Source organism: Cupressus sempervirens, chromosome 5 (genome assembly GCF_028749045.1).
Source record: "Cupressus sempervirens isolate cs-2001-9-10 chromosome 5, ASM2874904v1, whole genome shotgun sequence".
NCBI classification, from domain to species: domain Eukaryota; kingdom Viridiplantae; phylum Streptophyta; class Pinopsida; order Cupressales; family Cupressaceae; genus Cupressus; species Cupressus sempervirens.
Genome location: NC_143122.1, coordinates 745753063 through 745777967, shown reverse-complemented (window position 1 = coordinate 745777967; position 24905 = coordinate 745753063). Strand labels below are relative to the sequence as shown.

The window sequence follows — 24905 nt, the reverse complement described above, 5'->3', positions numbered from 1 at the left end:
ACTGTTTGATAAAATTACAGGAGCAGAGTGTTTGAAGCCAGGTAGAATATGATAGAGGACTATAGTTATACAAGCAGGTCCAATTGGTATTAGTTTTGCAGAGCTTGACCATGTCGAGTCCATTAATTCTATTGATGAGGAGTTTGACTTTGTGGATGATTAGAGGCCTCACTTCACTCTGTTTTGGCATTTCGTTATTTTTGCATCATATGATCGTTGTATTTATTGTAATGATCATTATAAAATCTTGAATAGAATATAAGTTTAGAAGTGTAAATGTTAAATATATTTTTAGTGTTCTCTTCAATATTTAGTAGTATTCAAGAAATTTAGTAATTCACTAGAAATTCATTTGTAATTTCAAAACACCTCTTTATATGCACTTTTAAAGTACTATATGTATTATGTGCCATCCCTCATTATCTCCTTATGGCCTTGGTTCCCCATACCTGAAACTCGTTCTTGTGTCCTCTGACTCCTCCCTCAAGGAATTTCATGCAACTGTGCTGCTTAATTGAATATTCCTATAATAACTGCAAAATCATACATGTAAGAAGAGGAGACACTTAGAATTGAAACCTTTGGATCAAACTCCTCTATAGATTGGCTTAAAATATGTTTATGAATATTCTAGCTACTAATGTCTTTCTCAACTAGTTGGCAATAGTGCTAAAAGTGAAAGGCCTATCACATACTTTGTATAACAACTTGGAAAAGTATATTGAATTTAAAGGAAATGACATGGTCACTATAACATTTGATTTCTATTATGCCATTAAAATTGATAACATATTCTACATCTCTTCAGATTGATTATTGTTATTTTCTAGGTGTATGATATTGAAAATTGGGTTAAGGGGTAGCCAACTCATCATGTACTCAAAGAGAGGTGTGAGAAAACATGTTCTTAATTAAGGTGCAAACTCCTATGTGTCTACATGACAAGTAATATGAAAATGCATCATCCTATGTAAACTTAAGTAAATTGTAATTAGTAATATTCAATTACACGAATACCCCCCTTAAGTGCAGCTTAGGGTAATGCACTTAAGCTTAGAAAGCTAGACACAAATGCATGATGGGTCCCAGCTACTAGGCCATGTTAGGTACCCATGTACAATATGCAAGTACAAAAGATATGCAATGCAATCTCTCATAAAGTAGAGAAAGATGGGAAACCTCATGGGAAAAACGCTCATCCAAAAAAAGAGATGAAAAAGAAAGAAGATACATGCATGGATGGATTAATCAAAACCCCCCTATTATGACATACATCATTCAAATACAATAGAAAAACCCTTTGTAGGAAGGAAATAAGAAGAAATGATATCCCCCCCATAGTGAATAATGTCCTTCAAGTATGGCGATTTCTTCAAAACAAAAGGTAATCCAATGTCTACAAATAACATTTCTCCCCTTAGGAAGAAGATACACCAAGTACAAGGGCAAGACTGCTTCCCATTGTGGATAGGAAGAAGGAAGGGGAATCCATATGAATTGTGCAATCTCTGAAGTCTGATGATGTGTTGCCATGTCCTTGGTTGAAGAAGATGCCACAAACCAATCAAGATCAAGCCTAAAAGAAGGTGACAAGCAAGGAAACAATGGTAACTGATCCATGTAGGAATATTGATCAAACTCCAAAGAAAAGGATGTCTCCTCAAAGGATGAACTAGGAAGAGAAGCAAAGAAGCCCCCCTCAATGTAGAATGTACACCCATGATAGATGCTCCCAGATCAATGTAGAGTCTGCACCAAGAAATCTGAATGATGTTCTTCCTTTTAGGAAGTAATAATGTAATAGGTGTATCAAAGAAGCTTCTCCAATGATTTGGAAGAACCCTTAAGTTGTATGATGTCTTAGGAAATTGAATAGAAATCTCCGACACGAGTATGATTAACTATACAATGTACATCTCAAGTGAAATTTGAGACTCATTAAAACTAATCTGCAAAGATGAAAATGTCTACTCTAAAGTGAAAGAGACCTCGTGCAACTGCTGTATCAAAGAATCGACAATCGTGTTGAACTCAAAAGAATGAACAAGTGGAAAATGAAGCTGAGGGTCAGAGTGTTCCCTCGCAAAAAACGGAAAAGGATCATTCTCAACAAAGAGAAGATGAATATCATCAATGATGTCTCCCAAATTCTCAATGTAGACTCCACAAACAAACCTCCAATGTCTGTCAAGAAGTCATCTCAATGAGCTGTAACTGGAAGGCCAGGAATGTCCTGCTGTATTGAATCACCTCAATACATGGTTGTGTGAATGCAAGTATAGTAGATGTGATCTCAACTAGAGAAATAGTAGCTGCAACTTTTGGATTTCGATCATCAAGTCTCTCTTCAAATCAAAGTCTTGTGATGAACTCTAATGTTTCATCATCATAGGGAATAAAATCTGCATCATCAAGTGGAATGAGACAATCTGCAACAAGATCAATTGGTACTGGAGGAATATACAGATCTGCAAAATGTTCCCAAATAAGATTCCAAACTCAGTGAGGGGAATAACTATCCATGGCCGTACGGTGGACTATATGATATCTCCAAGAAAAGAGACTCATACAAATGATTGCACAAATATGTTGACTTTTACTACACCAAGCTTGTTTCTTCCAATATGTTTTTGGCTTAGATAAGAGTCAATAAAGATTGGGCAAGATATTAAGCCATCTACAATGTGTGATGATGCCCTTTGCCCATGATTAATAATTATCCCTTGTTAACTATATGATAGAAGGATGTTGTTCCCACATGATTACATCAATAATGTACCTCTCAAAATGCCATGAAATAAAGAAATCCCCCCTAAATAGATGATTTTGGCATTATATGCTTAGTTCATGTATAATTGCCACTTGTCAAAATCTCAGTTATTGGGTACTTCTATTTAGGCCCAGGTCCTAGTATTGTTACCACTTTGGTACTGGTTATTCTGGGGTACTTCATGGGTTCTCTGTGGGTCCTTCATGGCTTTATAGAAGGACAACAAATGTGGGCACCCAGGAAGTACCCCAAGGTAGTAGGTTATTTCATGTATGTATTTCTGATTTGTTCATCAGCATGCTCTTTGCATCAGCTTTAGATAGTGTCTTGCAATAGCTTGCTAATATTATTCAAGTTAAATTGGTCTATGTAATGCCCTTAGTTTATGATAATAGTGAACAGCAACTTACTTTGATTCATTTGATGGTCATTGATTGATTTTTTTTAATTTGAAGATCTGAGTATATTACTGTTGATAGATTTGTATAACCCAGCAAATAGTTATGTTTGTTGATAATGTTCCAATTGATGTCAATTTGTAATGCATGTAATTTGAAACTATATTAGTAATACAATTATTTATTTATAATTTTATTGGCCAATATGGATTTATGAGCATCACTTTTTGTATTAGTAACTTTGATGTCTGAAAATAAATACGTACATATATGGACAAACCCGAATTTGCAAATGGGGAAAAATTGTCGTACCCACATACCCCAAGCCTGTATCCGTACCCGAACCAAAACCCGAATTGGCAACTTAGGTCAAAATGGGCGATGAGTACAACAACAAATATGAAGCTATAACAGAGTCAATAAAAGAAGATACAAGATCTTTCAAGGATCTTATCAATTACAAGTGCTAAAATAGACCAAATGCTGAAAGTGCTGTCTACTTAAAATTACATCAAAGTGATACTAGAAATGGAAAGTAGACCAAAAATCATGCACTTTCAAAAAAATAGCACCTGAAAATGTGTCCGTATGAGCCCAAATGAAGCTTTTGAAGACACAAAAATCAAGATTTTTGATTTTCATAAAAAATCAGGAAAAACAATCACAAGTAGGCTGCGCTAATGCATAGATCACAAAATTTGATCCCAAAACAAAACAATTGCTCGAAAAAAGGAGTTTGAATGAGTGAGATATTGCTGTTTGAAAATCACCTTTGTAATTATTTTTCTGAACTGCCGTTGTTGCATCTTCAAAATTCAAAAGACTAAATTTTGCCTTAGATGTCCGATTTGGATGAAATAAAAGTCGATTCAGGGGTTTTGGATCTTATAAATGTGAACTTGTTGGATTTGCACCAACAAGTTCCAATCTTGACCTGCAACAAAATTCTCTCCAAATAGGTATGAAATGAAACTCCAATGGGTCTAATATCATGTAAGAATCTGCCTAAGCTTTGATACCATGTACAAATTTGCCTAAGGCTATGAATGAAAATGCGAAGATCTAGAAGCTCAATTGATAGCACAAGAAAGACAAAATGATATGATCCTCGAATGGCTTGATTCATAGATGATCAATGATGGGTAATGGATAATGGGATAGATATTCAAATAATGAGATAATGAGATGAAATACTATGTAGACATGCCTAAATTTGTAAGCAATGCAATATAACTAGGAGTCGAAGTGATAAGCATAACAACTAAGCACATATCGACCAAAGTTGGATTATCCTTCATTGTACATGAAAGTATGATCAACAATGAGAGGATAAAAACATAAAGGTGTATCACACAAAGAGAGGTGCGAGACAACATGTGCTCAAATAAAATGCAAACTTGTATGTGTCTATAGGACAACTAGTATGCAACAATTATACACGATGTTGTTTCCCAAGAGCTTGATTAGATACATATTCGAGATAGAGGGACGACTGGTTTTCAGCAATATTTTCAAACCATGGACCACATCTTGACTCTCAGGGCTATTATTGAGGAAGCACATCATCAATCCTTGAAGGTTTACTATTGCTTTGTGGATTTCTACAAGGTGTTTGATTTGGTCCCTAGGATAGCCCTCTTCCAGAGACTACATGATATTGGTATCTCAAAGACTCTATGAGATGATGGTTGGTTGCATTAGGACTCCTAAAGGGATGTCAAACTTCATTCATAGCACCATTGAGGTATAGTGCTGCCCTCTATCTCCCACTTTGTTTGGACACTATATTGATGAGTTGGAGGAGTTTCTTTAGGCACACTCTCTCCTTAGAAAAGACTACTACTTATACGACATTTTGTTTTCTATCTTGCTCTTCATGGATGGTGTGGTCCTCATGGCTTGGTCTCTAGAAGGCTTATAAAGACTCCTCGATGTCCTAACTTCCTTTTGTGATTTATGACATCTCATGTTGACCTTGGTAAGACTTGATGATCTTTACTTGCCTCAAGATCTCTTACCACTTTTTTTTCTAGGATGAGGAGATTGCGATTTCTTCTTCATACACTTACATGGGGGTCAAGTTCTTTGGCCCTTTCTTTAGCATGAGATCGATTGTTCAACCTCGTATTAACAAGGGTTATGGCTCTTTGGCCCTTGTTGAGAGAATGTGCTTCAGACATCGCTTTTAGGACACCACTTCCAAACCGACTCTTTTGGACACTTTGACTTGACCAATTGTTCTTTGTGGTCTTTTTTTTGGGGACCATCTTTACTTGATTTAGACTGGGATTCAGTAGAGTGGGTCCAAACTCTTTTTCTTCGATGTATTATGAGATGTAGACAATCTACTTTGTACAATATTGTCCTTGTTGAGTTTGAGGTCCATCCTTTTAGTCTTGGTACTACCTTTGATTTGGTTTGGTTCTTACATTTCCTGCAGTGCTTCACGGACTCCAATGAAGGAGGTCATAGATACTCCTACCTGATCTATTACTCCTTGAAGGAGGTCGTATGCTCTGATTCTACCAGGTGGGTTCATTGTTGGCTCGCTCAAGCCTCAACTCTTCTGGGTTCGATATTAACTGCCTTCCTCCTTTCTAGTATACCTTAGATGCTCCATCATATCTTTTGCCATCCCAACAAGAGTTGAACATGCATATGAGGAAAAACATCTACAAATAGTATATTCTTAGTACTTGGTTTAGTCCCCTAGGGGGCTTTTCTTAAGAATGACGTTCTATGTGGAGCACTTTCTAAGGTTGCAAGATGAAATCATTGCTTAATCCTCATACATGTTTCATGGTTGGTCTAATGCACTCCATATCTCTCTTGGTTCATTTAGAGTAGTTCCATATAGAATTTGCATTTACATCGACCACTATTTTCTTAGGAAGGATAGGATCTCCCAACTTATTGACCTAAGGGAGGCTAAGGCGGTGATTCACTTCAATTTTCACCCCCCATCTACTATGAGACTAGAGGGAGGTTCTACTTCTTATTCAGAGAGTCGCAGTCTCTCGTACCTTTTTTAGATGTATGGGCCATAGGCGCCTTGCACTATCTTTAGGAGATATGAAGGCTTTGAAGCCTCACTCTGCAGTGATTGTTCCCTCAAAGATCTCACTGCAATCAACCCATCGCCTCATTCTTTACAGTAGTTCACCAAGATGGGGTACTAAGCAAGCATTGGATCCTCCTTTGGGGTCTTCCATGGATGTTAGACCTTGCAGATCCTTCACTTAGTAGCAGCTTTCTGATGCTTCATGTGGTCATCAGAGGTGATATGGGATCTCTTGTCCTAGGCCTCATTCATCGGTTTTGGACTTCTTCCTTGTTTGGTGAAGCCAGCTGGGTTGTTTGGTTTAGTGGTTTCTTCTTGCTCTAGTTCTTTATTTTTATGCTGTCTTTTTTCTCGGACACTATTTGGTGTTCCCACTATTTTCTGTGTTACTACTTTGTTTCAAGCAGTCCTTTGGACCCTCTTGTTGGTCTTTTTTTGGACGTTAATAAATTTATTGTATCTTCCACAAGGAGTATTGTAAATTGAAAGAATAAATGCACTCATATTTTGATCTTTGTCTGTGTTTTCTGCTTCCACATAATCCATACTCAAAAGATATACTTAAACACATGCAATTTGAGTTGAGAGCTAACCAAGCTAGGGAATCTGCTAATGAAGTCACAAAAGGAGTGAAGGAAGCTGAATTTAGTGATCTTTCATACTCTTCGTATCTTCTTGTGTTGTGTGGTCTTCGATTATATTTCCACATGTTATCTTTTATTCAAGATTTGGATCTTGACAATCATGCACCTACTGAAATAGAAATTATTTAATATTCCATGAAATGAAATGTACCTATGGGTAATTTGTTGTCAAAATAGAATGAATCCATGGTAAGTCTGGAACAACCACTTGCAATATTGTACCGTAGAAATCTATATGCAGCTTATGTTAATGTATTGGTAATAGCTATGTAGCTAATGATCATAAAAATAGAAAGATGCCCTTAAGTCTAGTATATGTTTTTCAGTATGATAACCTGTACCTAAGCCAGTTATCACATTCTTAGACATTGAACTGACCTTCTCGCGAGTCAAACAATATACAGACTAGTTCTCTAGTTCTCTGTAGGCCTTTTCTCTCATTTGGAACTATCCTTCAACATAATTTTTAGTACTTATTGTTTGGCTTTTTGTATACTGATTTGTTTATAAATTAAGTATTGAATTTCTCTGTTCTCCAGGGATGTTTATTCTTTATGTAAACAAATTAGAGAACATTCTCAAATTCAGCGTGACTAGACAACTTTGTCTTCTTTTACAAATCTCGAAGTGTTGTCTACATCATTAAATTGTGATCTCATTTCTTATTCTTGGATAAGTAAAGTTTAGTCTGAAGGAATAAGTGTAACTTGTAGAAAGTTTAGAATCCGTATATATACATCTGCTTGCAAATACACACATACCACACACTGGGTTGTAATCTGAGTGTAATTTAAATGTACTGCACGCCCCATTGTCTGCAAAATGTGATGGAACATTAGTTTTTACTTTTAGTGAATGCCACTTAAGTTGACCCAGAAACATCTGGTTAGTCCTTCTTGACAGAAAAGGATCTTTTATTTAGAAACATAACACCTTAATAGAAAGTGGTATGGCTACCTATAGAGTAATTTTTAAATGCAAGGGAGTGTGTTTGAAGATTGTAATATTATTATAAAAGTCAACAATAGTTCAAATCCAACTGTTGTAAACATAAAATATTTCTAGGGAATAGTAATTTTGAAATGCATGGGAGTGTGTTTGTAGGTCATTGTATTATTATAAAAGTTGACAATAGTTCAAATACAACTGTTGCAAACATAATTTTTTCGTAGAGAAGCATTGGTTCTATAATTCATTGTCTAAATATGTCCTCAAACAAATTTTATACACAATTATTGATTACTTTTCTATAGCATGTATATATATGCTTGATAATAATGCTGATTATTAGTAGATGTTTATTTTTGTGACTGTCTAGATATTAAGAGTTCCGATTCAAAATTATCTGTGGTTTTTGGGTTGATTTAATATTTGATTCTGCAAAGCATTTTGTCCTGAAGTAGATGTTTCTTAGTGTGACTCTAGTATTTAGGAGATCTGATGGAAAGCTGTTTGATGATTGGTAGGTTGATTCGATATTTGGTGCTGCGAAGCAAACATACTTGATTCGTAAGCTCCTAACATCTTACACATCTATTAATAATCGCCAGACAATCTTCGCAAGTGCATCGATTCCACAACACAGGCAGTTTATTGACAATTGCATTCAGCAAAAATGGACTAAGGTTTGTCACTTACCTTATATCAAAATCAACTAGGCCAATTGGCATTGTTCTTGGATTTATTGACATTTTTGTGGCTATGAATTTATCTTGCAGAGAGATGTGGTTCATGTTCATGTTCACCCGGTTGAGCCAATGCCTTCACGTCTCTCTCATAGATATGTTGTAAGTGCAGTTTTATTGATAAGACATGTAACATCTGTAATTCTGATCATGTCATGTTGATTTTATTCTAATTATTTAAGTTTTCTCTTCATTATATTGTGTTGAGTTTACCAAGGTGTCTACTGCTTTATCATGTTTCACTCATCTGTTCATAAATTTCAACTAGAGAAACAAGAAATTTAGATTTTTTTGTGCTGGTATGTCCTTCCATATATATGTTTCTTTCACAATTTATTGGTGAGGATAAATTTTCTAATTGAAGACTTTATGCAGATATGCCAGAAGAATGAAAAGCTTAATATTCTGGCTTCTTTGCTGCAAGTGGATACACCCAAGTCAGGGATCATTTTCGTAAATAAGCAGGTTTTCTATTTTTTGCATAACAATTCAAACAAATATTGAATTTGAAATTTCATCCATTTCTAATCTTCAATAGATTTATTTAGTAAATATATTATCTTTCTATCAGCAGAACCTAAGGTTGAATTGGGATCCTTTCTTAATATTTGGGACGAAAATTCTGATATAGCCTCTATATTGTCACTTCTTGTGTCTCATCAAGCACTTCAATTTTTTCTTTTGGTCTATTATATAATAACACTTTCAAACAAATAGAGTAAGAAGAAGGAACTAGGCATAAGGGAAGGAAATCTTGCATTGGTTTTCAAAGCTGGTCAGAGCAAAACAAAGATTTGTCGTCGCTAACAATGACTTTTAATATGTTATGTTCGAGAGGGTTAATTGTAATCTATATTTTTTCTAATTGTTAAAGATGACCTCTCTCAATTGTTGGGACAAAATTGAGTGTTTATACTTCACAAATGTTTCCCTGAGTATTATAATCAATGTCTTTTGTCTTGCAAAAAGGTTTGTTGTTTATACCAATAGGCATTAATATCAATATAACAGGTACATGAGTATCAGATTAGGACATAGTGATCAAAGCTTGTTGGTAAAATATTCTGATTGGAATAAATATCAAAAGAAAACAAATGAAACAAAGAACTCTACAGTTAGAAACTGGAAGCAGAAGACCAATGGGATAAATAAGCTGAGAGCCAAAAAGGATAAAGTTCTTGGTTGCCGGATTCATGCCCTAGAGGCTGGATCCGGATTCAGATCTGATATAGATCTATGGTTGGATTCGTCCAGATTTTTTTTTTTCCAATTATTTTATTATAATCATTATGGATTTGATCCATAGATTCATATCAGAATCATATACTCATACGATGAAATGATTTAGAATCATAGATTCATACTTTGAAATGTTTTAGTTTTAGAATTATGTATATTTCTTTCATTTTTTAGTATATACACACACACACACACACATAGACACACACACATACACACACATGAATTCTGTACGAATCATAATTGGGCAAAAAAAAATTCATGAATCCACAGATCCGATTCATGTGCTCGAATCGGATTTGTTTCACAAATCAGTAACCAAGATAAAATTCCTTTAGACATTTTATTTGTTGATTAAGCTGGTTGGAGTCCCTAAATGGTGTGCTATAGAATCTCAAGATTAAAGAAGGATTCCAAATGTTATCCAGCTGTGGACAATGTTTTCTGAAAGTCTCTTGTTATGGTAAATTCCTGCATCTCATCTCATAAGATTTTCTGAATCTTTTCAGCTGCTTTTGTATATTTTCAGTTTGTAAGTATTAGAAAGGGAGGGATTCCTTATAGGGAAAGGTAGTATTTGATGAAATAACAATATTCAAACCAAGGTAAGAATCCTATAATTGCTTAGGTCAAACTTAGAGATGCTATGCATAAAAATCTAAGATACTGGTTTGTTCGGCAATCATTAGTCAGCTTGTAGATGAACGAATTTCAAGTCAGCCATGGAAGGAGATACTAGAAGGGAGGATGCGAGCGAAGAGAAACTAAAGTCATAGGTATAGGGTTTTCCAAAAAGTGAAAGAATCAAATGGGAGAACAAATTTGTTTCACAAGACAGATCACTCGAACACTTGATCACAACTCCGGGGCTAGGAAATTAAATTGGCAAATGAAGATAGCCAAGCTAAGAGGGAATGAAGAACAAATTGCTTTAGGAAAGTACTTCAATTTTTTTTGTTGATATTAAGATCAATATAGATAAAGAAATGAGTTCTCCTAATGAATGTTGTGTGAGCATAATTTGATTTCTCCAGTTCTTCACAAAGAACACATTGCTGTTGTCGAGAAACTTGGGTAGTTAAACAATTGGTATAGTTGAGGGAGGTGCATAAGTGCAACGATTAAACTCGCATCCCGTCGGGCTTCATATGTAGGAACTCTCTTCACATAATAGATATGAAGATGTGAAGATATTCTTGTTTATGGTGATCAATAAATGAAATGCTATGAAGTTCTCACTATATTCGTTGTTGAATACCTTTCGTTTCTAGTTGTATGCAATAAGTTCTTGTTACCTCATGAGGGTAAACATTTGGCGCCATTGCCGACCAAATCTGGGAAGGGATGAGGGTAAAGGAATATAGTGGATAAATGGGACTACCTATTAGCGAGAATATCATAACCAACAAAAATGAAGTTACATAGCTTTTGGAAAGGGAATATGCCATGACCATTGACATCCACATTTGGTTTCGGGCGGCCATTGAGACTTTTGTACAAAGAGAGGTTGTATAGGAAGGAGTTGCCGAGAATATTGTGTGCGATGCATTGAACGTAAAATAGGCTATTGCTCGACCTACCCCATCTGTTACATTAATATGTCTACAAAGTTTCACTTCAGAGTCTCATACTCTTTGTCCCATGTCTTCTTCATGATTTTGTTACTTGAATAATAGCACAAATAGCATAGGCTACTATCTTTTCGCAATTTAAGTCCAAAGGTGTGAATGGCTCATAGCCTTTCTTTGAAGATTCTAGTGTCTCAAGTTCCTTTTGCAACATATCTAGTTTGGGGGTTAAAAGACTTCTCAATGATGTGAACCTTCCCAATATCCCATCTCTATCCTTCTATAGTACATTGATGGTGTCATAGGTCTTGCTAACTATTTTATCTATTTTTTTTACACTCCGTTCCTTGTGCTTCAAATCTTTTGCTAACTGTTCTAGCTTTTCCTCATCCTTTTTGATGCACTTAGTAACATCTTCTACATACTTGTTTGACCTGATACAAGTAGTGTGGCTCTGCTTTCCCTTTTGAGTCCATCCTTTGATATCTTTTATGCATTCGTCAATGACTAGGATGTCATTTTCTATGCTCGCACAAACTTTGTGGAACTGGGCAGATTCAAATTCCCTTCTTTAAATTTTGTTGTCTCTGACAATGTACCAAAATGAATATCAAAATGATCAATTACCTTATCCAAGTTATCTTCAATATTTGTGTCTTGTTACCGTGATGGTGTAGGCATGGTCTTTTGAAGTTTGTCCAAAGCCTTCTCAAGCAACCTCGCATGCTTCTTTGATTTCTCCTTTGCCTTAGCATATGTAAGTAATGAGATTTGCATGAATCCATCTTCATCCATGTCTTCTTTCACCAATTTGGTGATATCCTTACCAAGACTACTACTTGCCAACAATGTTTGAAAAGATGTGCTTGGTGTAATAGGTGTAGTAATTTCCTTCTCTTTCTCAAATTGTCCTTTGTTTTTTCATGGTGGTCTGAGCTTCCACTTGATTAATATCATTATCTACTATGTCAATTGAAGATTTATCTTCATTTTCCAAAGATGGCAATTATGATTTATCAATATCCATGTCTCTCTCTCCTTGATCTTCTCCTTTATTTTGATCACCTTCTTGGTCTCGTTCCTTGCCATTGTCACTGATTTCAGTTATTTGTCCTGCCATGTCCACTATCTCTGTCATAATGTTTTCAATGTTAGTTGCATTATCCAAATTATTTTCTTGTTTGTCCTTCTCTAGCTCTTTTGTTGTAGCATCTAGAGTGTTGGCACTCCGTTTATAAAGGAGTCCAATTGTCTCACAGTACTAAAGAATTGACTTGTGTCATCCTCATCAGTGGCTTTATCAATAGGTTCATTAATGGTTATTCCAACTAATCTCTTGTTGGATTTAGGCTTCGCCAGACTAGGATCATTCAATACTTTTGTTAATGCCTTCTTTGTTTCAATTCCCACCTCATCATACATGCAAACCATTAGCTTAACTAGTCTCATCTTACTTCTTAACTTAGGTCTGACATTATCAAGTACTTCATACCATCACAAGAGATAGGTGTTGAAAATTCACCCACTTTATCTTCTCTCATCTTCTTATCTTCCTCTATAACTCTCGTGCTCTTTTCCTCTAACTTATTGAAAAAATGATTAGGGATGCTACCTTGGATCTCTACCAAGTTCCTTTTAATATTTTATAAGTATTTTATAACATAATTTTCAATTATACTTTCATGGTTTTCTTCATGCCTCCAATAGAATTTCCAAAGCATGTCCATTTTGCATCATGTTCAATAGTTTCTGTAATAAACTTGAGATTTGGTTTCCACTTCTTCTTTACTGTGTCAATATTAATTTGAGATTCTTGTGGTGCAAGTGTGATATCAAATTCTTCTGCTTTCACTGATTTCTTTCCTTTCATTGTCTTCTTTCTTTCGACGACCTTAGACCTTTTGGGGCTAGGGCCTTGGGCCTTTGCCTTTGTCTATGTGTCCTCTTAGGCTCACTTTTTACTAATGGTTTTGTTTTTGCTGATGATGTTTCTCTTATTGATCTTCTTGGTGTTCTGTGAGGTGTGATGTTAACCTCCACTGCAATAATTTTTACATTTGCAACTTCAGAAGTACCAAGTACCTTTGCAATAGGATTTTTTGAATGCTCACTACTCGCATCTTCAAGCTTGTTTCTTGTGGGCACTTTGTTTGCTCTCTTTATTTCTATGTAATGTCCCCATTTTTAGTAGGTTCCTGCAGTTGGCCAGGTCAGTTCAGCATTGTGATCCTCGTGAGCTGATAGTGGGATTTGAGGGTCTCAGTCGTGTGGTTATAGGCTTTCCAACAGCCTAGGGTGTGGTTTGGCTCTGTTTGAGGGATTTACTATTTATAGTAAGTCAATTTGTTGGTTCCGATGAGCTCAGTTGAGTTAGAGGATGCTCTCAGTTTTTATTTCGAGCTTCTAGTTTGAGCTCGAAGAATCTTGGAGGGAGCATCTATTTATAGTAAGTCACCCTGTCAGGTTCATTCATCATCTTTCGTCATCAGGATCACTTTGGTGTTGTCAGATTTTGATTTTGATGCCTCTTCAATTGTTTTTGCAAGACGGGTGAATTATTATTATTATTCATATAAATACGTTGAAGTTGCTATTTTTGATAGTGTTGTTGGTTGCTCACCTTAGTATCATAGCTCATTAGAACCGAGACGAAAAGCTTTAAATCACGGGAACAAGAAACAGTGGCCTTGTCAGAATTGTATGTTATGGTGGAAAAGGTCATTTTCGGAGCCAACAACAATTAATAAATCAAATTATAATGGCAATTTATTATATTTTAATGTTGTGTGGGAAACTTCTTAAGTGAAGTTCATTTGGGAAACATTGTGCCATTTGGAGATTATAAATATGAGCCCATTTGATGAGTAAAACATCCAATTATTTGATTATCTTATTTTGCTCTTATTGTTTTTGTGACATTTCTAAGTCTAAAGTTTGTGCCCTTGCTGAAGTATAAGGGTTTGGGATCCACAACTGAAGTATTGTAGATCTAATTATGACAATCCACAACTGAGGTATTGTGGACTTATGAGTTTTATTATCGTCTCCTCTTTTTGTATTACTGTGATTGAGGAGCATTTATACAATTGAATATTATAATTTCTCTGTTGGTGGACGAGGGTTTAGTTTGCAGCTTGGTGTTTGTTTTGGGCAGCATTTGTAAGGGTAGATTGTGCCGCTAGATTGGAATTGGACTAGGCGGCTTTCAGTTTGATTTTGCAATTACATTCAATGGCAAAGATTAGGTTCTTAATTTGTAAAATTCAGTTAATAATACATAGTTTGAAAGTAAATAGGCAGGCTTCAAATTCTGATTTATAATCAGGCAACAATTAAATTCCCTTTTCATTATATTGCTATATGGGTTGTTGATGAATGAATTCAGAGGCTAGTGTGAATCATTTCAAAATTGTTTATTGACGTTTGATATTTTTTTATGCAAAACTTATAAGGCCAAAATTAAATAAATTTGCGATTAGTTTCCTGTACGTCCTGATATTGTGTTTGGAAATTTAAGATAACATATATTGAGGGCTAATTGGGCTGCTTGCCAAGTGTTCGACAAAATGTCAAACCATTGAAATGTGAAAGAAATTGATGCTTGATTTAGCTATAGCCAGACAGGGTTACTACGTTCTGTCCATTCTTCTTTGGTGGCGCCTTCTTTCTGAACAATGTCTTAACAAGGAAGTAAAATAAGTAAAAGGAGAGAAAGTTCTAGTATCACATCTAGACAAGAAAAATTCTGATCGGATTAGAGATAGTTGATGCTGTCATCATATGACTAGAGATATGAATAAATTTGTTGAGTTTAACAGTTGTAAATGAATTAAGCTTCTATCAGACTGTATATTTCTTTTAATTTTAATCATAGGTTACTAACAACTTTGCACTTTTACTTGTATGTATAAGAGCAGATGTACCTTATATAATGTTGAGTAATATGTTCAATCTTTAATACCTTTAGTATATGTGATTCGTCTTGTATGTAGAGACCCGATCTGCTATAATGTTGATCTCTGGTTCTCAATCTGCAATATGTTAATCGCTGAATCTCGATCTGCAATCTAATATAATCTCTGAAGACTGAGAATGCAATATAGACAAGATATAAGTCAGACGGTATAGAATGATTATGTGCAATATGATCTATGTTGATCCATTGTTGAAGGTATCGAGCATTTATTAATTTCGATGTCAACACTACAATCATCAATGCACATATATTTTGATTCCAATGGATGCCTTCCAAGATAGGTCATGATCCTTCAATATCAATAGTCACGAGTTTCCAATTTGATTAGTTAGTATTAACTAATTATTCTCATCTTCTATAGGATTATATTAGTTAGTTAGTACTAACTAATTTGTCACTGATATGTTATTCATAAAGAGACATATTGGATCAATCATGTTTTGGTATCGAATGTAAATATATATGTACAGATTTCATCTTAGTTTGATATGAAGTGCTTGATCAGATTTAAGATATATTATCAGACTGAGATTATATATGTATGAGTGTATGTAAAACATACACGTACACGTACATACATGTACAATCTGCAGTCTTTGACCAACGCTATTCAATAACAACAGTTATGATGGAGGAGTAGTTAGAGTTGGAAACAATGCACCTTGTCCCATAAAAGGAATGTGATCTACGAAAACTAATTCTAATGATGTCTATTTTGTTGATTGGATGAAACATAATCTTTTGAGTGTTGGACAGCTTGTTGATAAGGGATATCAGTTGTTATTAATAGAGAAGACTTGTTTAATCAAAGACAAAGATGGTAAATTGATTGGTACTGGTACAAGGACTAGAGGTAATGTTTTTCAATTGAGTCCTACTGAGATGACAAGTTTGTTTGCAAAAGTTGATGAGAATTGGTAATGGCATAAGAGATTTTGTCATATTAACTTTGATAACATTCTTAAGGTAAGTACAACACATGCAGTAACAGATGTACCTAAGATTGTAAAACCTTCTAACATGGTTTGCAAGGAATGGGCGATGGCAAAACAAAAAATTCCTTTTCCAAGCAAGATATTTACTACATCAGTAAAGTTGGAGATTGTGCATACATATTTGAGTGGCTCTACAAGAACAAGAGCATTCTATGGTGAAAGGCACATTATTCTTTTTTATTGATGTGGGTAGCATTTCTTAGAGAGAAGTCTGAAGCTTTTGAGAAATTCAAGTGATTGAATGGTAGAGTTGAGAATGAGTCAGGATTAAAGATAAAACGCTTAAGTTTAGATAGAGGAGGAGAATGATGGAAGAATTTTCATTTATGTCAGAGGATTTCATAAGCATTTACAAAAGTGCTAGTGTTAGCGTGCGTCGTCAATGTTAAATGTATGAAAGAAGCCAAAGTATTTAATTGTAAACAACTTTCAGATTTACAGAGCAAGCAATTGTATATAAAGAATAATAAAAAGATACAGTGACTGTATGAGTACATGATAGTATTTGAAAGAAGCCAACAAAGTAATGATCAGTGACAATGATAAGTTTACTGGATATGGTTGACATATAACATATAATGATGATAATAGCAAGTATGATGAGACAACAATTAAACAGAGGATGACAGTTCTATATGTTACACACATTGAGCATTTTATATTGGCAAGTATAATACGCAGCAATAAGAATTCTGAAGACCCTAACAACATGGAGAGTCCTCTACATCAGTGTTAACATCATAAATCAATTTTATCATTTAAGAAAATGTTTATATAACTGGAGTTTGAGGAAGTCATTGCACATGGTGAACATGAAGACAAGTGAGCAACGAAGTTTATGCCAACTATAGTGATAAAGATTCAAAGATAAGCCCAATGTGGATGGACACATCAACAACCTGAGTTGGTCTTTATAAGATAAGTTTAATGATCGGTATGAAAGAACAACCATCTAATGTATTTGAAGCAAATAGAAAGCATATACGTGACCAGAGGTTAACAAAGAGTTTGGACACAATGAAAACAGAGTCCACATCAAGTCATGCAATTCCATTGAGGGAATAATATTTGAAACCTGTTTGATTAAAAGGTGACCAAACTAAAGGAAGCAATGAACGTTTCTGAAGTAACAATTAGTGGAAAGGCCAATAAAATAGAACAAGCATTAGCAACAACATTATATTGCCTTTGTACCATTCACTATAGACACAATAAAAAGTTGTGATGTTAGAAATTATTTAGAGTGTGTAATGTCCCCTTTTTAGCATTCATAGCATGATGTTGTCGTTAGCCTATTTCCCCACGGTCTCGTAGGCTAACCAGGACATTAAAGGGGCTTGGAGGCCATTTGGCCTAGATAGTTTCAGTTGCAGGTCTTTCTGAGGGGTTTTGAGGCAACTTTGGGCATACTTACTATTTATAGTAAGTCATCTTGGACATGGGCGGACATCCAGTGGCAACAGTATGTCGATGGTAATTGTTTAAAATCGACAAGAAGACTTGTTTATCATTGATAAGATTTGTTATGCATTGATAAAGCTATTTTATAAAGTTAAATTTAAATATTTAACTTTATTAATGCATAGACTATAGTTTGTGGGAAATATTTTAATTAAAAGAGTCCCCTTTATTTTATAACACATTGGAGACATAAGTTACATAAAGGGAGTTATGTTTTATCCCACATTGAGAAAACGAAAGATGGAGCTCTTGTGAGAACACTATAAAAGAAATGGAAGAGCTTCTTTTATGCATGCTTGAAAATATCCAAGAAATTGAGAAATTTTCTGGAGATTATGTCTCAATAGTTTGAAGGACAAAATCCCTTCAAGCTGGAAATCTTGACGCCATTGAAAGATATGGTCTTGAGATTCAACAAGGTAGCAGTCCGAAAAAGCAGATACGGAAAAGCAATCCGAAAAAGCAGAATTGAAAAAGCAGGCCGAAAAAGCAGTCCGAAAAAGCAGTTCAAAAAGCAGATCCGAAAAAACAGTTCGAAAAAGCAAATCGGAAAAGCAAAGTAGAAGGGGCAGCATTGAAGAAAATTATTACAGCCATCTACAACTAGGTTCCTTTATTAGTATTGTTTTTTAGGGTGTTATAAGTTTCAGCTGTAAGTGTGCATTATACCAGCATTATCATTTTGTAATCTATATAAATGCCAAAAGTCTTGGCCATATTTCATGAGCATTGTATTAGAAATTTCATTGCAAATTAAGAAGATAATAGTTGCTGGTGTCATTTAAGCAATTCAATATCATTATTTATCAGCTATTTAGTTTGCATACCAACTGTTTGTAAAAATGCCAGTTGGCTGTAGGTGTTCATTTCTAATGCTTAGATCATATATATGCACTGAATGTTGTCAAAATTAGTAGCACACTCATGTTAGGCCATTGTGTAAGTCCATTTGGAGTCTTCTAGCACAAGATTCTCATTGATGCAAATTGAAAAAAGAGTCATTTAAAGCCAGCTGAAATACTATATCAGTCATACGTCCCTTGCATGTGAATTGTTTGATGAAATTCCTTGAGCTTTCATCAGCATTTTTTGAGAGCAGATTTGAGGAGGGTCATTACAGAGTAAATGGAAATTGATTCATGGAACAAAGTCAAAGATAATAAGTGATGAAATACATCTGCGATGAATACAAGAAATAAAAGGAAACCTATCCCATGCAATAACAACCTTTATATGCAGATATTGTTAACATGAGAACACTCAAATATGAATAGCACTAAGATGTCTCGATAGTTTTATGAAAAAATTGATTCCAAACCATGGAAAGCCTGTGAAGAGTGCTGCCAAATCTTGCCCAGCCATAAAGAAATCTCCAATAAACACCAGTTGAGGCTTACCAAACACAAAGAGAATAATAAAGTTATTATTTTGCGCTATGCTGTGAAATGAAGAAGCAACTGTATGACAAATAAACCAAGTAATGAGATGTGCCTGGAGATACCATCAGAAATTTCTTTTCCTATATAATAAGTTCTAATTTGAATGCTATAAATGGTGTCAAATTACGTATGATTAAAATGGGCCCATAATGTAATGTCCCCTTTCTAGCATTCATAGCATGATGTTGTCGTTAGCCTATTTCCCCACAGTCCCGTAGGCTAACTAGGACATTAAAGGGGCTTAGAGGCCATTTGGCCTAGACAGTTTCAGTTGCAGGTCTTTCTGAGGGGTTTTGGGGCAACTTTGCGCATACTTACTATTTATAGTAAGTCATCTTGGACATGGCTGGACATTCAGTCACAGTGGTATGTCGATGGTAATTGTTTAAAATCGACAGGAAAACTTATTTATCATTGATAAGATTTGTTATGCATTGATAAAGCCATTTTATAAAGTTAAATTTAAATATTTAACTTTATTAATGCATAGACTATAGTTTGTGGGAAATACTTAAATTAAAAGAGTTCGCTTTATTTTTATAACACATTGGAGACATAAGGTACATAAAGGGAGTTATGTTTTATCCCACATTTTGAAAACGAAGGATTGAGCTCTTGTGAGAACACTATAAAAGAAATGGAAGAGTTTTTTTTTTTGTAGGCTTGGATGAAGATTAATGTTATGTTGCTGGATATCTGATTATTGGGCTTGGAGGACGGAATCCCTCTTTGCTAGCATTCTCTTCGCTGTTGGAAGACACAGTCAGGAGGATCAAGGGTGTTTTCACTTCAGGAAACACACTGGGTTTCATTTGGGGCGTTTGCATAAAGAAATTTACGAGGGTTTGAGGTGCAGATCTGAAGTTAGTTATTGCTATAGTGCCGCATGAACAGTATTTTGCTACAGTCGGCATGAACAGTATTTTGATACAGTACGGCGTGAACAGTGTTGGTATCAAGTTTACTTGTTTTTCCGGTTGATTAGAAGTTTGGAGGGCTGGCCGACTACATCTGCAAAATACTACAGCAACTAATTCCAGGTTTCTTCTGTCAAATTTTGATATTTTGCATAATAATTGTTGAATACAAGTCTGAATAGTTGTTGCAGCCTTTAAGACAGTTGTAAGTGCACATCTACATTTAAAAATCACCCTTTATTAGCAGATTGAAAGAGTTTCCAGATTTTTCATATACTATTGAATGTGTGCAAGTGTTTGTGAAAATGTTATGATGTGTATTATGCATTTTAATGCCACTTCATAGTTGTTCGTAAATCTACTCATTAGAAAGCAATTTATTGAGGAAATCAGCTTTATGAGTTTGCATACAAAGTGTTTGACAATATTCCTTAAGTTAAATTTCTGCAAGTCAAAGTTCAAATCAAGGGAGGATATTACACATAATGAGGTTTTGCAGTGAACTTCAACATGTATGGTCAAAGAGGATAGTTTTATTAGAAGATGAACATTCATCAGCTATTGTGAAAGTTTTAAGGCATGGTGCGATAGAATTGTGTTTCAAAGCAGCGAGTACATCAATACTGTGGATGATGACTCGATTAATTACATGGCTAAACAAATGCGATAAAATTAATAGATGGAGTGATCTATATTTAACAGGAGGCAAATTAGAACCATTGAAATAATTTATGGCCGTGACTATAAAAATCTTATGGACTGCAAATTAATCAAGTGCAAAGATGAAGTGGGAGTCAAGTCAAGTCAATGTGCCAGAATGAATGATTTATGGCTTATTTAACATAACCAAAAGCAGTAATTAGAAAATGTGATTAAAATATCACATTCCAGACATAAAGATTAAAAGGACATAAAAGTTATGAGAAAGATGAGTTAAGACAAAAATTAATAAAAAAAAGACATGTCACTTCGAAGAAGTGTTCATTAAAAAGATATGACTCTTAGGAAATAAGAGTAATATATATATATATATATATATATATATATATATATATATATATATATATATATGGAAATAAAAATTAAAGGTAAGTATGAGAAGAATGTGTTGTGCAGATCGTTGAGTGTTAAGTGGCTTAAGAATGAAGTACAAGGAAGAACAGTGAGTTGAGAAGAACAATAAGAAGAAAGAACAAAGTATATATTCAGATTTTTAATCTGATATATATATCAGAACAAAAGTGTAAAAGGAGGATATAATATAATCAGATTTTTATCTGATATATAAATATAATTTTAAGTATATGTAAGGAAGAATGATGAGTAAGGTAAAGATTCATTGAGTGAATTCAGGAAAAGATGAACAAATTCATATAGACCACAAGAGAAAGAGTTTTGCTAGAGAGTCCATTATTAGTTGGAGTAAGCAACATTATCAAGGTGGAAAAATAGTTTTGGAGTGGAGTGGGTTCGTGCTCACAAAGATAGCAGAGGGAGTTGAAGTGTCCAGTAGGTTAGAGCGTGCAAAGTGTGGGAGTTGGAGCTTCCAGTGAGTCGGTGCTCATAAACATAGGAGTTGAAGCCTCTAGTAGGTTGTAGCCTACAAAACATTGTAAAAGAACAATTTAGTTAGGAAAGCATTTATTTTTCGTGGTTTTCTCACACATTGGGTTTCCACATAAATCATTGTGTCATTGTGTTCATATGGATAATTGTTTATTTCTGCATTTGAAGTTATTGTTTGGATACATGTTTTAAATTGGAAAAAGTTCTTATCATACTGATTCACACCTCCCCCTCCCCCTCTTAGTATAATTGTGTGCTCTTCAGAGAATTCATTTCAAATGAGTTTAATGTCTTTTGTGAGGACAATGGAATCAAGAGACAAGTTTCAGCTCCTAAGACACCACAACAGAATGGGCTAGTAAAAAGGAGGAACATATCAATTAGTGAGGCAGCTAGAGCTATATGATGTTTGAAAATAATGTGTCAGATATCTTTCAGAGAGAAACAATGAGCACCGCTGTATATACAATGAGCAGAGTACAAATCAGTCAAGGTATTGGTAAGACATGCTATGGGCTTTGGTTTGGACATACATCTATTGTGAAATACTTATGAATCTTTGGAAGTAAGTGTTATATCAAAAGAGAAGATCGTGCCGACTAGTTTGATCCTAGAAGTGATGAAGGTATGTTTCTTGGATATTCTTTGAAATGCAACGCATATAGATGTTTTAATCAGAGTTGAAAACTATTGTTGAAAGCGCTAATGTGAAGGTTGATGACAAATTCAGAATTAGGAAAGGATACTTGACTATGACTCAAATGAGGATACTAATCAGATGCCTAACAATCAAAATGTTGAACAAGATCTATTTTATGAAATTGACAACGATTTGCAAGTAGAAGAACCAAGAGAAGAATCTGGAGAAGAAGTTAGACCAAAACAAGGAACCTCAAAGTATGTTGCAAGGAATCACCTTGTGAATTAGATTATTGGAAGTGCAAACAAGGGAGTGATGACAAGGAACAAGGCAAGTGAAGAGTTATGTTCGATATCACAAGATGATCCTAATACTATAGATGAAGCATGTAAAGATGAATTTTGGATAAAGGATACGAAAGAGGGACTTGAGCAAATTGAAAAGAACAATACATGGAAATTGGTCCCTAGACCTAAAGACAAGAACATCATTGGCACAAAGTGGTTATTCAAAAACAAAATGAGTGAACAAGGAAAAGTAGTAAGAAACAAGGCAAGGTTAGTATGCAAAGGTTATTCACAACAAAAGGAATTTCATTTTGAGGAAACTTTTGCCCCTATTGCTAGATTTGAAGCAATAGAAATGTCTTTGGCTAATGTATCCTATAAGAATTTCAAGGTATATCAAATGGATGTTAAGTCAGATGAAGAGTTTTACTTCAACAACCTGATGGTTTTGCACTGACTGAAGATAAAGATATGGTTTATACATTGAGAAAAGCCTTGTATGGATTGAAGCAAGAACATAGAGCTTGGTATGCAAAATTAGACAAACATTTGCAGAATTTGGGATTTAAGAAAAGTAATGCAGACAATAAAACATACTTAGGGACAAATGCAAAAGGATTATTGATTATTGTAGTCTTGTTGACAATATTATCTTTGGAGAAAAATAATGAAGCCAGTGAGAGTTTTCAGAAGAAATGTTGAATGAATTTGAGGTGTGTGATTGGTGAGATGAAATATCTTGGGATTGTAAATAACTTAAGAGTAAGGCATTGTCATATCATAGACTAAATATCTTAAGGATTTGTAGACAAGATATGGATTAGAATTTTGATTATAAAATTGTAAACTAATGGGAACACCTATGGTTATAGGATGCAAATTATGAAGAAAGGATGAATCTCCTAATGCAATACAAACAAGGTAGAAATCTATGATAGGAGGATTACAACGATTGACACCTACAAGAATAGACATAGCGAGTGCTGTTGGAATTCCAACAAGATTTCAAGAAGATCCTAAAGAAACACACTTAGCAGAAGTAAAGAGGATATTCAGAGAATTGAAGGGAACATCAGATTATAGATTATGGTATGATAGATCGCATGACTTTACCTTATGTGCATACACTGATGTAGATTGGGTAGGAAATGTAAATGAGAGGAAAATTACAAGTGGGGGAACATCCTGTAATGTCCCCAGACGACCAACTTGGTAAATAGGGAGCACTAACCTTATTCTGACATCCGACTTCCTCAAATGGTTTATTGATAAAACCAAATATGATTATTTCATCAAATATCCAATGCAATTTTCGATGAGAAGTTCTATAATTTATGTTGATTTACTTAATACTCTACAAGTCTAAATATTAGATGTAATATTGATGCAATTGATAATTGTTGTTTCAAACCCCTTGCATAGTTCAGAGCTTCTAGATCGAGCCTTCTTCCTGTTAGTATGACTTACCAAATACAGGATGTTGGATTAGTGGGGAATATATAGATGCTCTCCATACTTATTGACCCATATGTGGAAATTTTTCCTCTTTCAAAGATAACTATCTATTTATTTATCATGAATCATTCCTCTTAGCGTTTGTTGTTGGGTTGTGCAAGATGTTTTCCTAGTGGATACATGTCTAGTAACTAATGAGTTTCAAATGTAACTTCTCCTAGTTGGAGAGCGATAAGTTCAAACTTATTATGCATTGTCTGACTTCTATAAGTACTGACAAGTCATGATGGCTTATGTCTATGTTCTAGTAATGACATGCGATACTCTTGCCAGCATGTAATTCCATTATTATTTGAAACTGTATGTGGTATTATTATATGAATTGTTGAACATCTTGTTATGTGCATAATTCTGTAATTTGCCAATTACATTTGTTATAACTCCCGCTTCTCTATGTGTTGTTTGATGTTCCTTATCATTGAATACTCTCTTCCATCTTCATTACAATTGGGTGCATGTGTATGAGTTTTGAATGTTGATTGATCCCTTTTGGAGATAATGTTTTGGTTCTTATTTGTATTCTAGTGTAATACTTCTCCCATCTATGTATCCTGCGATCACATACTTATAAAATATAAAATGTATTTACGATAAACGTGACCTCTTTATATTAATTGTGATCTTTCTAGATATTCTACGATCCCTTTGAATGAATGTGTGATCCCCTCTATATGTAGTGTTGAGAATTTTTGGCTTCAGTGTTTTTGTTATTCCCTTGCGGTGATTGCTTGTATTATCTGTTGA

At 34.7% G+C, this 24905-nt stretch overlaps 1 protein-coding gene across 4 annotated transcripts in view; it reads left to right on the top strand.

The window, feature by feature from the left end:
* LOC149558067 (P-loop containing nucleoside triphosphate hydrolases superfamily protein) overlaps positions 1 to 24905 on the top strand; it is a 259235-nt gene that overhangs the window by 124621 nt on the left and 109709 nt on the right. For all 4 annotated transcript variants that reach the window (XM_089832470.1, XM_089832471.1, XM_089832473.1 and 1 more), the window contains 3 exons: positions 8340 to 8498; positions 8592 to 8660; positions 8934 to 9023. In XM_089832470.1, the coding sequence (XP_089688596.1) occupies positions 8340 to 8498; positions 8592 to 8660; positions 8934 to 9023 (318 nt within the window). The remainder of the gene's footprint in view (positions 1 to 8339; positions 8499 to 8591; positions 8661 to 8933; positions 9024 to 24905) is intronic.